Raw genomic sequence first — 13,353 nt, forward strand, 5'->3', positions numbered from 1 at the left:
CAAAGCTGAAAGATGGGTACAGGAGAGCTTTTTATGCTCTGCTCTCTATTGAGTACTTCCGTAATACTAAGTTTTAAAAAGTTTATATGAGCAGAGGTGAGGTGCACGTTGCATCCTCAGGCACCAAATTTGAAGAGACGTCCCTGGTACTAGTGGGGCCCAGGCCAGGCTTCAAAGGGATGAAGGTTCTATAATGCTCGTGTCTATAACTTAACATCTGGGCACGTGCTTCATAAACTGTAAAGCTCTGCATACCCACCAGGGACTTTTCCTCGGTTATTCATACAAACGTTATTTCCTCAGGAATTAGGCCGTGTTTCCATCTTTCCTGTAATAAATGAGATGAGTTTCCTTCCTATCTAGGAACCTCCAGGCCCACTGAATTAATTCCTTCTCAACACAATCTTCTCTTTGACATCCTCCATTTACAATGTGTTGGCTTTCTCTCCTCTCTGCCCCTGGTCCCCAGACACTGAAGGACGCTAGTGACAACGCACGCAAGGACTTCCACCGCGAGGCCGAGCTGCTGACCAACCTCCAGCACGAGCACATCGTCAAGTTCTATGGCGTGTGTGTGGAGGGCGATCCCCTCATCATGGTCTTCGAGTACATGAAGCACGGGGACCTCAACAAGTTCCTCAGGTGCAGTGGCGGGGACAGGGGCGACGGGGGAAGTGGGCTCCAGGAGGGAGAGGCCTTCATGGTTCAGAGAGCCTGCATTATTAGCTCCTCTCCAACTCACGTCTGCCTCTGACATGCTGGTTTCTTTTACAGAGAGCTGCCCCTCAGCTTTGAAAGATTAGCAAATGTGCTGCTTGTGATTTCTTGGTAGGTGGTGCAATTTAGCAGAAACAGGAAAGACGTTAGGGGCAGGGGACCAATTTGCATCTGCCTTTACTGGCCTCAGTTTCCTTACATGTAAAAGGGGTATAATAACATCCACTAGTGTCAGGACTACTGTGATGGGAGGTAGTCAATAGATGTTGTCCCCACAATCCTTTTTCTCTGCCACACTTTCCTCTTTATTTTGGTTGAGGGATCCAAAATTCTGGGATATTACGCCTTTCATGTCACAGTGACACCTACACCTACACCTCTGACCTCCTCTGGTTTCTGTGGGCACTGAAGAGGGCTTTCCACAGAAATCGGCACTAGTAGCTTCATGTAGCCACTGGAAGATTCAGAAACTGTATAGTTTAAGTAATAAGTCAATCACTGAGAGAACCGTGGAAGGAGGAGAGTCTACCGCTGTGTTTAGAAATGTCATCACGTGATTTGTACCATCTGGATCACTTTCACCATCTCTAGCCTCATGAATACATGTGTAATTTAGTTCTCCTTCTCTGCTTTGCCTCTGATTGTGTGTGTGAGGGACTGCCAGGTGAGATTAGGAATATGGAGCCAATTTATGGTATTCAGAGACACTCATCCTGGCAACGCACTATCTGATGTCAGCAAAGTTTTTCTTGTAGGTGATACGAGCAAGAATGTTGGTAGCTTTTGCATGTAGTATCGTCAGATCTAATGTGAAAGGAGGAAAAGAAGCTGAATTTGGCTGAGGTCTGGATGCTCATAGGAGAAATATGTTTTCCTTGTTCCCATGCTCTAGGCTACTTCTCCAACTAAAAATGATGCTTTCCAAAAACCATAGCATAATAAATCCACATGTATTCACCTGGATGAGATTAAATGCTCCTGTGAGCTCAGACTATGCGCGTGCATATAAGCGCGCGCGCGTGTGTGTGTATGTGTGTGTGTGTGCTGATTCTTTCACTTTGGATCTGTTGACCTATCCCTAGCTCTCCTTCCTGCCTTCCAGAAGGAGCAGGCACCTGATTCTCCCTTGGCATCTTGTATGGGCCATGGAGCTATTGGAAACCTCCTCTGCTCCATTTCAGAATCTGCTGAACTCTGGGAACAAGAGGTTTTCCATGCCAAGAATCAGTTCTTAGGTGCCATACTGTGCTGTGAACTATAATGTATCCTCTCTTTCTGGAAGGGAACCCAGACCTTAAACTGCCATGCACATGTCCCCAAGTGTCATTGGCATTACCCTATGATGACAGATGCCTGCAGTTATCTCCCCACCCTTTTCATTCATCCAAAGGGCATATACTGAGTACCAACATGGTCAGGTTCTATGCTAGGTTGGGAAATACGGAGGAAAATACAGTTCTTGCTTTCAAGGAGGTTAGAGTTTCTCCTCTTAGAATCTCTCCAAAATTCTCTTCCAATGAGGAGAAAACAAAGCATTTTCAAGCAATAACAGTTAACAGTGGTGAGATTTTCTAAGCATTTAAAATGTTACACCTTATATAAACTTCATAAACTATTATTACCATCATTCTCATTTTACAGTTGAAGAACCTGAGTCAGTGACTAGTCAGTGACAAGGCTGGGATTCCAACCCACATTCCCTGTCTGCAAAACCCCTAGTCGTCACCGCTGCAATCCTTCCTCTTAAGGTGGCTGTTAGAAGATCAGAAGGAAGTTAGTGTGCTATGGAATTCCACAGCCAGAACAGTGTGGCTAAGTGCCGACTGCAACCCACATGGAGAGAACAAGCTGAGGAAGGGTGGGCAGCCTTCCCGGGCAGAAGCCCCCTGCACCTCCCTGCCACCCACACCAGAGTGCTGATATTGCTTTCCCCTCTTCAGGCATGTTTTCTTGGAAGAGATGAAACATGTTTTTATTTCCTGGGAGTGAAGCAGAGGGCCGTTGTATTAACTTTATTTATACTCTTCTTAAGAACTTGTTTAGAAGACTCACCTGCCCTCTACAATAGGACTTTCTGCTCAAGGAAAGCATCCAGAAGCTTCTCCCATCAGAAGGAGCCTTGTTCAAATACCCAGAAGCGAGCATGAGGAATACTAACTGGTTAAAAATGCAGGCACCTGCCCCATCCACACATGGTAGTGTAGAGTGCAGAAGGCTGTGGAGGCTGGTGGCTTCCTGGCACCCTAAGAGTGTAAGGCTGGGTGTGCTGTTTTGCTCAGTGGTGTCCTTTGATACTCACCTCTAAATTATCCCTGGTGTCTTTGCAATGGACAGATTCTTAGAGGAATCTAGATTTCTGGGGCTGAAACAAGGCTGGGGCAAATCAACAAGTTATTTCCCTCTTTGAACTAAATCTATGAAGATTTATCCTGGTCTGGATTCTCTGGGTCTGACAGAATTTCTCAGAGTTGATGTGCTCCCCTAGGTCCCTCTCCCGGTGAGGTCACAGAAGAGCTTTGTCTCCTGTGATGAGTAAAAACATCACTTCTGCTGCCTCTTAGTACTGAGAAGGGTTGGGCTTGAATAACCTTTAGTGAGGTGGGAAGAGCCAGCCCTTTGGTGTCCCTAAGAGTCCTGTCACAGGCCATTCGGAAAAAGAAAAGAAAACGAAATGCCCAGAAGATCCGTTGTGCTGTGTTGTCTCCTCTCCGTTTCTTTTTTAAAGAGAACCTTTGTCTGCAAAGCCTTTCGCTCTGGCTTTTTGATGAAAGGCCGCAAAGCACCACACAAGCATAGTTTCAATTACTCCTCACACCAGTGTGCTAAGGAAGTTGGGGTCAGTATCCCCACTTTACAGAATGAGGAAACAGGCCCAGAGAGCTTCTGGAGCTCTCCTGAGGTCACAGCTAGTATGTTAGGACAGGATTCAAATTCAGTTCTGACACCCAGAGCCTTGCCCACTGCATGGCAAGATTGCTTACTCCAGTGAGAGATTTAGAACTGGAGAGATCCGGAGGCTGTCCTACAGATTGCTCCTCAGTGTGACAAGAGGGGGTGGGGGTGGGGGGCACTGTGATTTGAATGGAGGTGAAGTAAATGTGTTAGGATTTGCCTTGTATAAAAATAGGAAGTTCTTTCTTAGGAATGGCTCAATCTAGATATTTAGAGACAAAAAAGGACCTAAATGAGCACACAGCATGGTATCTCTTTGTATTTTTGACTAATAGGGAAATTACACACTGGCAAAGTTAAAATCTTCCCCAGATCATGGTGTTGGGTCCCCCTGGGACTGGGTAACTCCCCACCTCCTTGTCCACTGCTTGTCCTCTGAGAATACAGGAACGAAAGATCAGATGACAGCATATTTTAGAAATCAAGGAAAGAGGAGTCATTCTGGGCTGGAGCCGTGATTGAGGGGGGTAACCGCCTACGCTTAAGTAACTCATCGCAGGAGGGGCTGGCGGGTGAAGGGGAGGGGCAGCACCACGTCTGGGTTCTTGAATTCCGGCGCTCTCATTTTCAAATGGTCCTACGGTTCTGGAACTCTGCAGGTGAAGGAACCACTTTAAAATTCACTTAAAATCCTCTATGTGTGTTTCAAGTGCTTCAATCTGTCTGGAAGGAGATGCAATTGGCCGACTTGCCTTTGGAAGGGGATGCCCTTTGACCAAGCTTTTACTTCTTGCCCTGCAGCGACCCCTCAGGCCGCCAGGGGTAGTGGCACCAGTCTGGGCTCACCTCGCTGGGTTACAAAGTGGGGACTGCCGGTGCCCAGGGAGGATCCTAAGACTGGGGCCCTCCCCTCCCTGAAGCACCTGTCAGTGTTCTGATACCTTAATTCATCCCATAGCTGGGGAAAGGCTGGTGTGTAAGATAGAAGGCATATAAAACACCGTATTCTCACCCCCCACCTCCCCAGCCCCCCAAAAAAGGGTAAAGAATTAAACTTGCACCAGTAAAAGAGTAAATGTGTTGTGATTCAAAAGAATTCTCCTGTGTGGTGACCAATGCATGTATTGAGCTGGAGGTCAGGGTAAGGGGTGGGCAGAAGGAGATGGTATTTTTCATTTGGAATGAATGTTCAGGGTGAGGATGCCCTGGGATTCTGCCGAACTGGGCTTGAGGGAGATCAATGTAGCTTGGAAACCATACCAGGCAGCAGCGCAAGTAGAATCCGGGACAATATAGATGCCACCTCTGGCCCTGTGGAACACTGGAGAGGTCAGCCGTGGTGGGAGGTACTTGGCTGCAGCCTGTGGCTGGGGGGCCGGGGGGCGCTCTCACTGGCGCTCCATGACCCACTGCTCTAGGAGACCCAAAGTCTCTCCCAGTATTCGGTTTTGTTTTTGTGCTTCAGCCACCTACTGCTTTTCAGGATCGGGGGCTCTGACCAGCGCATACCTCTGGAGCCCCTAAAACATGAACCTGTCTATATGTTGAAGGGGGCGCCATTCAGGTCCTGGGGATTCTAGACTCTGGGAATTGAGGCCTGGATGCTTTTGAGGTACAATCATGGAGGAAGCATCTTTCCCTCCTCTTTAGACTAAGTCAGGCAGCGTCTTTTAGAACCAGCAGCTGATAAAGGGGCAAAGGGCCCCCAAGGCAGAGTTCCAGCTCTGGCAACGCCTTCCATGTCCTCCACAGGGCACATGGACCCGATGCCGGGCTGATGGCCGAAGGCAACCCACCGACGGAGCTGACGCAGTCACAGATGCTGCACATCGCCCAGCAGATCGCCGCGGGCATGGTCTACCTGGCGTCCCAGCACTTCGTGCACCGAGACCTGGCCACCCGGAACTGCCTGGTCGGCGAGAACCTCTTGGTGAAAATCGGGGACTTCGGCATGTCCCGGGACGTGTACAGCACTGACTACTACAGGGTGAGTGGCTGAGCTCCCAGGAGGTCCCAGGGCCCTGTTTCCCTGGGAGACCCTTGTTGCATTCATTTGCTGAGGCTGCCGTACCAAAATACCACAGACTAAGTGGCTTAAACAACAGAAATTTATTTTCTCGCAGTTCAGCAGGTTAGAAGTCGAAGAGCAAGGTGATTGATGGCAGGGCTGGCTTCTTCTAAGGCTCCTCTCCTTGACTTGCAGACAATGCTGTATCTGTGTCCTCCCATGGTCTTTCCTCTGTGGAAACACAACCCTGATGTCTCTTTGTGTGCCTCAATTTCCTCTTCTTATAAAGAGACCAGTCAGACTGGAGTAGGGCCCACGCTAGTAGCCTTATTTTAACTTAATCACCTCTTTAAGGCCCCAACTCCAAATGCAGTCCCATTCTGAGGTACTGGGGGTTAAGGCTTCCACACATAAATTGGGCGGGGGTGGTGGTGGGGTGCAGTTCAGCCCACGGCACCTGCCCTGCTCTCTCCATGGCTCTCCAGAGTGGTGTGTGGTGTCTCTAAGAGGAGAGTTCCCAGCCTGAGGATTCTGTCAGAGGATCCTGAGCGCTTGGGGAAATTCCTGGAGGGCATGAGTTTAAATAATTTTGAGGTTTGCACTTGATGTGTGAAATTATGCCTGGAGCCTTTGTTTTGAGGTTTGACTTAAGATGAAGTTGTTCACATAACTAATAGTACACTAGACCTTGGAAGTTCCCACACGGAATCATCTTGGTTGAACGTGGATTAGCCTGTGGCCATCTTGGTGAGATGTACGAAGCTCCATCCTGTCTGCTCTTGAATTGTCCCACCCAGCCCCCCTGGGGTTGGTTCCACCACTAGAAGCACTAAGGGATAGAGTTATAGACAATAGTTCACATCCACTGATTACCAGGAATTGGCCCCTTTGGCCTGTTAGATTTGTTAACTGAGGTCTTGGGACTTGGGTATGAGAGAAAAGGGACATTTCTGGAAACCTTGAAGTCATGATATTGAAACTGAAGGTCCATGTGGTGTTCTACTACCTCAACCCCTCAATTTGGTTTTCTTGTTTTGCTGGACTTTCAAGGGGAGAGGAAGAAAATAGGAAGGAAAAGGAATAGTGTGCTGTATGTATATAGCCTAGGCAGGTAAAACATGTAACTTAATTAACTTTCATAAAAAGGCAGGACTGGTGAAGAAAATGCCTTTCCTCACCTTTGCTCTTTCCTTTATGATTTGTTTTTGAGAAGGGGCCTCCTCAGTCTGTTTCCTGTTCTCCTTGTAGCCTCACTGACTTCCAATGCCTCTGTACTTGAGCTGAGCCAACTTTGCTATAATTAGTCTCAGACAATGAATTGATTGCTTTGCTGTATATTCTTCTATAGATTGTTTTGTGGGGTTTCTTCTTTTGTCACCTCCATAAGCATTGTCCATATTTTGCATAACATGGACTAGAGATCAAACTGAAAAGATTCTCTTGGGTGTATTTATAGAAAACATGATCATAGTCAACTTCAGGTGTTCAAAGTGGAGCTTTAAAGCGCCTGTCCTGAGTCTAGCAATGACTAGGTTGTTCTAGATAGCTAAAACATGGCAGGAGGAGGGGTTGTATATTAGCTGCCAATGGATGTATCTGGCTCCCGTGGTAAGAGGTGGGGATGGGGGCATCTCCCTGTCTCAGAGGACAAAGAAACACTTGGTGCTTCCCTAAGGAAAAGCTTTGCTGATCTTGAAGAGCATCTAAGGGAGAAACATGTGACCCAAGCAACAGCTTTCTCTTCAGCTATAAGTTAATAAAGGTCTCAGAGTGCCTGGCACAAAATAAGTGCTCAGAAAATGTTTTCAACCTTATCCTTATCCAGTTCGATAAAGTTATGCTTCATTCCCAAAGCTAGGACTGAACTAGACGGAACCCAATGTCCTTTTCTACAATCTTTAGAAAAATAATTCAGAGGGAAAAGACTGGAAAGCTCAACAATATGAAGATGAACCACCCAATTAAAAAAATAGGCAAAGGATTTAAGTAGCACTGTCTCTATAGAAAATATACAAATGACCAATAAGCACATGAAACAATGCTCAACATCATTAGTCATTAGGGAAATGCACATCAAAACCACAATGAGATACTTCTTCATACCCCCTGAGATGGCTATGATAAAGAGACAGATAATAACAAGTATTAACAGGGATGGAGAGAAATTGGAACCCTCAGAAACTGCTGGTGGGAATGTAAAATGGTGCAGCTGCTTTGGAAAATAGTTTGGCAGTTTCTCAAAATGCTCAACACAGAGTCACCATATAGAGAATTGAAATCATATGTTCACACAAAAACTTGTGTGATGAAATGGCAGCATCACTCATAATAGCAATAAAGTGGAAACAATTTAAGTGTTTATCAACTGATGAATAGATCTACAAAAAATATGGTAATCTATACAGTGGAACATTATTTATCAATTAAAAGAAATGAGTACTGATTGATGCTACAACATATAGGAACCTTGAAAACATTATGGTAAGTGGAAGAAGCCAGGCACAAAAGGTCATATATTATATGATTTCATTTATGTGAAATGTCTAGAATAGGCAAATCCACGGAGACAGTAGATTAGCTGTTGCTAGGGGCTGGTGGCAATGGAGAATGAGGAGTGACTGCTACTACAGATGGAGTTTCTTTTTGGGTGATGAAAATGTTCTAGGATTGGTTAGTGGTGATGATTGTTTAGCATATTTGCCAATATACTAAAAACCATAGAATGTGTACTTGAAAAGGGTAAATATCAAGGTATATGAATTATATCTCAATAAAAAACCCCGAAAAGAAAAATACTAGCAAAATAGTAACCATGATTATGGACATGAAGAGTTAGTCATGGTCATTTACACATTATACAAACAAGGTCACTTGTCATCTACCTTATTTTATCATTTGTTAAAAAGAAAACCCTCCACTTAGGTGACATTTTTCTGAAGTGTTTCCTTTTAAATTGATTGGAGAAGATAATGATTCGGAGTTCCTTGATTTGTCAAATGTTCTTGGCACTACTGTGGTCATTAAGAAAGGTGCTTCAGATGCCACATTTGTTTATCCTCCTGCCCCACAGCATGGTCACTACTCAGTTGCAGCTGCAGGGTGTGTGCATTCACTTAGTTGTTTGTTGTTCCCACTGAAGACGAGGAAAAAGCACCACTTCCACTGGCCTCCGTTATGGGTGGGAATGGGTGGAAACAAGTAGGAAATTGGTTGAGAGATTTAAGACTTGGCAATTTGATAGTAGCCTAGGAAAACAAACAAAAAAAAATCAATGACTTTCATTTTGCCTTCTCTAAAATTTCAAAAAGATGGTCCACCTTTTGGTTCCACAACAGTATTGATCATCATAGACCTCAGTTGCAGAATATTTTTGCTTATTAAAACATCAAAAGCGTAGCGGTGGAGTCCATTCTGTGGAGTTGGTCAAAGAGAGAAGCAGAAGCTGTTGCTGTTTTTGTAGGTGAACTCCAGAACATTTTGCAGTGACTATTTCCCAGAATACTCTCACTTTCACGTTAATTATCCACCTGCTGGATCATTCATAAATTTGGCATTAAATCCCTCCCCATCATGGTGTCTCTTCATCTTCTCTGTCACAGCAGCTGGGAAATGTGTTCTTACAGTTCAGATTTCTTGTTTGCAGGCACCTTTTCTTCCTTATTCTCTTCCTAGTCTCTCCCAAAGCCTGCACACTCCAAAGGGATGAGGCGCTGTAGCTGATGTGTGCTGTCATCACCATTGGTAAATATCCTTTCTGCAGAGTAACGAGGGAGGATTTTTGTGTTAGCCCAGGCTATCTGACATGAAGGACGGTGATTGAGCCTGGAGTCAACTGGTTGAGGACTAACGTGTCCCTTATACTCGTATTTGAGCAAGAACCAATCCCACTGGCAGCCTGAGCCCTCTGCTCAGGGTGGCTTGTGAGCAGCCTTGTGGGGTGACCACAGTTCTGTGCAATCTGGGGCAGGAGGGACGGGTGGCAGCTGTTCCTCCATCATGGGGGAGCTGGCAGCACCAGGAAACGGCTGCCTCAAGGCTTTCACCCTGTTTCAGCTGAGCTAATTATATCTTCCCGATGCAGGAAGAAATCAGAACGCCACATTTGCATTGAAAGCAGCCTGATATGGCGGGTCCAAAATTACTCTAGCATTTATGTTCTCTGAATTGTTTTAATTAGCAGCGCCATAGTGCCCATCTTTTATTCCGGTTTTATTTCTTCCCTCCACTAGCAAAACCTGACATTTAGGAAACATCTGAACCAGATTTCTGTCAAATTCTACCTGTCAGAGACTTAGGATCTCACTCTACTTGGTCATTGCTATGCCACAGTAAATCCACTGAAATTTTTTTAATGTGCATGTTGGTGGTTTTCACTGTTTGGGTCCAAAATGTGCTTAAAACGAATGTGATCGGTTGGTGAGGGCGGAGCTCCTAAACATCTGAAATCCTAGTGTTTAAGTCTTGTTCTCCTATGGGCTTTAGTTTTATGTTGGGGTGGTAAGAAATCCTATCCCTTAATTCATCTTCCACTTAAGAAGAAAAGGAAGTAGAATAGGCACATTGGTTTATGGTGGACATTTAATGAACAAATGCATATAACTTAGCTAAGCAAGGCCATGCATGGTCAGAAAGCTAAACTGTTAAAATGATATCAGAAACAAAGTCCAAGAAATCATCTTTGGGTGCTCAATCCCCGTGTATTAGCTACAGAGAGAAAAGAAGCTGGAGTGTGCTGAAGTCAGCTGATAGTACAAGTAGCAAAAAGAATTGATTTGAACTTCAGTACCTTTGCCCTTACACGGCCCACCCTGGAGTAAGAGGAGTGATGAACTAGAAAATCAAGTCATGAACTATAGAGGAGAGGACAAGGCTTAGATATTTTAAGGACAGGACAAGCACATAAGAAATCATCAAGAGTTAACTTTTATACCTCAGTCTTTGAAAAGAATGTATTTATTTTTAAGGAATAGTTTCATGTAATGTGAACATTTCTAGATAAGATAGGTAGGTAGCCAGATGAGATAGAAAGGGATAGATGATAGATGTTAGATAGATAGATAGATAGATAGATAGATAGATAGATAGATAGATAGATAGATAGATATCTTGACTCATCCCACTAATGTTTTTTCAGCATGTGGTTTTGTAAAATGTCAATGTCATTCCCTCTAAAAGGAGTCTCATTGCATCTCCCTGGTGAATGCCTGCTAATTCTTAAGATGCAATTTCAGCTTCACCTGCTCTCTGATTTCCTTCAAGCAGAGTAATTGCTCACAAATCTGTGGTCCCTCAATACTTGATATAAATGGGCATTACAGCATACAGCACATTGCATCATGGAAATTTGTTCATATACCAGTGTATGTTCCTCACTGGTATGCGAGCAGGGAGAAAACAAGTCTTACACATACGTGAATCTCACAGACTGGCTAACTGCACAGCATATATTAGGTGGTCAATCAACGATTGTTGAACAGGACACATCTCAGGAAAAGCCTTTATGAATGTGTCTTTTTAGCCCTGTAAATGCATACAGGAGGTACTCAGATTTGAAGATGGGCCTGGCTCTGAGGCCGGAAGCACTGACTTCAGGAAGTAAAGCTAGGGATGTAGGGACATCCTTATCTCGGACAATTTGCTTTCAACGGAGAGCTCAGAACTGAAATTATTTGCGTTTATACTATAATAGGAAAACTTCCTCTGGTATACTTTGCCTAGAACGCTTAAAATCAGGCACAGTGTTCACTTTAAGAGGCAACACAATCCCTTCCTGAAAGAGGAATGTCCTCTATGTCCTTAATTCTCTTTTGCATGTATCCTTTCCTTATTTTCCCCCTTAATATATAATACTTACACAATGACTCTTGACTTTCACATGCACAATAAAGACCTTTTCACATGCACTATAAAGACCTTTCTGTTTGCATTCTTTTGATTAAAATGGACTCAGAAACATAAGAAGCTATTTATTTTGTGAAATCATCCTCAATTTATGCCCTGTATAACAACACTTAGGAAGAGCACAGTTCAGAGGAACCTGTCTGTCAGGGAGAAATCAGAACATTGAGTTTAGACTAATTCTATATTAAACTAGATTTGCATAAATAGCTTCAAGATGCTAAATTGGCTTAGTTTGTATTCAAGCCTTCCTAAGAATCTTACATATTCTTTGGAGTTGCGACGGGGTGGGTGAGTGTCCATTCCTTCATTCATTTATTCAGCACATGTTTATGAAGCAGCTACTAAGTGCTAGATGCTGTACTAGATACTAAAGGAATCCAGATAAAAAAGACACACAGGCTGTAACTTGAAGGAGTTTTTAGACATGTGATAATGTGATAAATGCTGTAATAAAGATATGTACTGGCAACCCGAAAGAGGAAGCCACCAGCCTACTTTGGGAAATCAGAGTAGGGTTCACAGAGATACGATATTTGAGCTGGTATTTAAGATAGAACCCCCAAATTTTTCTATTGGCAAGAAGGCCCTGGGCTAGGAGGGGAGTGTGGCATTCTTGGCATAGGTGATAGCATATGAAAAACAACTACCGTGTAAACATCACACAGTGTGTGGCCAGAGAATGGGGACTCCTTTGCATGCATCTGAGGTAACGAAGTAGGCTATTTAGGCTTTTATCAGATTTCACAAGGGCCTGTTTGCCATGCCAAAGACTTTGGACTTGGTCCTTTTGGCAGTGGGAAGCCACTGAGAGTTTTTAATGCCAGAAAAATGACATGTCAGATTGCATTATGTCAGCTTATGAAAATAGATCCACCCAACAGATTCCCAGATCTCTACTCCTGTACATATTTGATTGGCTTAGAGCAGTGTCTCTCAAACTGGATCTATGAGCTGCCAGGGGATGTTCACAAATAAAAGAAAACCCTGATCACTAGGAAAACAATAATTTCCTTGCTGCAGAGCTCCTCAGAGTCTTTAATCTATTATTGTGCCTTGTGGCCTTTCAAGAAGTGCTATGGAAAATGGCTAAGGCCAGCACAGAACTGGCCTGGAGAAACTTTGTTCCCAACCAGTGAAGACTGTTAGCAGGAGATGGGATAAATCCTCTTTGGTTTTGCAGTCTTCTGAATCCCTTATTCTTGAAACCAATAGTGTATCTGCTTTGTATACAGAGGTGCTTCAGGCAGAAATTAAGTATGCACTTAGGTGCACTGTGAAGGAAGTTAGGTCATAGCCCATTGATTTGGATGGGCCAGAAGGATTCTGATATGTCAGAGTGCTGAGAGGTATCTTCAGCAAGTACTTTCTCCCTTTTCTCCACCATTTTTGAAGCAGTCAGGCCTCAGCTTTCTCATGCTGGTGACATTGCATACTTTTGCATCTCTCAGACCAGAGCCCCTTAAAAAAAAAGGTGACAACAAAGACTTAGCTGAGGTGTAAAGGAAAGAGCATCAGACTGGGGTCCTAGATGTCTGATTTGCCTTTTCTAACCTTATGTTCTATCAGTTAGGAATGCATGTGGCCAAAGGGAGCAATATGCTACTAGCAGTGGCCTAAGCAGACAGGGAGTTCGTTTTGCTCCCCTGACAAAAACTTCACAGGTGGGCAGTTTCTGATAGGTTTGGAGGCTCTCCAGTGTCAGAGCTATGGCTTGGTACTCGATATTTTCTTAGTCTTTTCCTCGTGGCTCCAAGATGGCTGGAGCAACTCCAAACATATCAGAATTGCAATCAGAGGAGGAAGGAAGCAAGGTGGCTACAGGAAGCAGATAGTTT

The 13,353-nt window shown here is 44.3% G+C and overlaps 1 protein-coding gene across 7 annotated transcripts in view; it reads left to right on the top strand.

Moving 5' to 3' along the window:
• Positions 1–13,353, top strand: part of NTRK2 (neurotrophic receptor tyrosine kinase 2) — a 322,840-nt gene that overhangs the window by 252,885 nt on the left and 56,602 nt on the right. For all 7 annotated transcript variants that reach the window (XR_004424692.1, XM_033123465.1, XM_033123461.1 and 4 more), the window contains 2 exons: positions 470–642; positions 5,362–5,596. Coding sequence is in view for 6 of the 7 variants with exons in the window: in XM_033123465.1 (XP_032979356.1) it covers positions 470–642; positions 5,362–5,596 (408 nt within the window). In the remaining variant the exon portion in view is untranslated. The remainder of the gene's footprint in view (positions 1–469; positions 643–5,361; positions 5,597–13,353) is intronic.

Source organism: Rhinolophus ferrumequinum, chromosome 12, assembly GCF_004115265.2.
Source record: "Rhinolophus ferrumequinum isolate MPI-CBG mRhiFer1 chromosome 12, mRhiFer1_v1.p, whole genome shotgun sequence".
Classification (NCBI taxonomy): Eukaryota; Metazoa; Chordata; class Mammalia; order Chiroptera; family Rhinolophidae; genus Rhinolophus; species Rhinolophus ferrumequinum.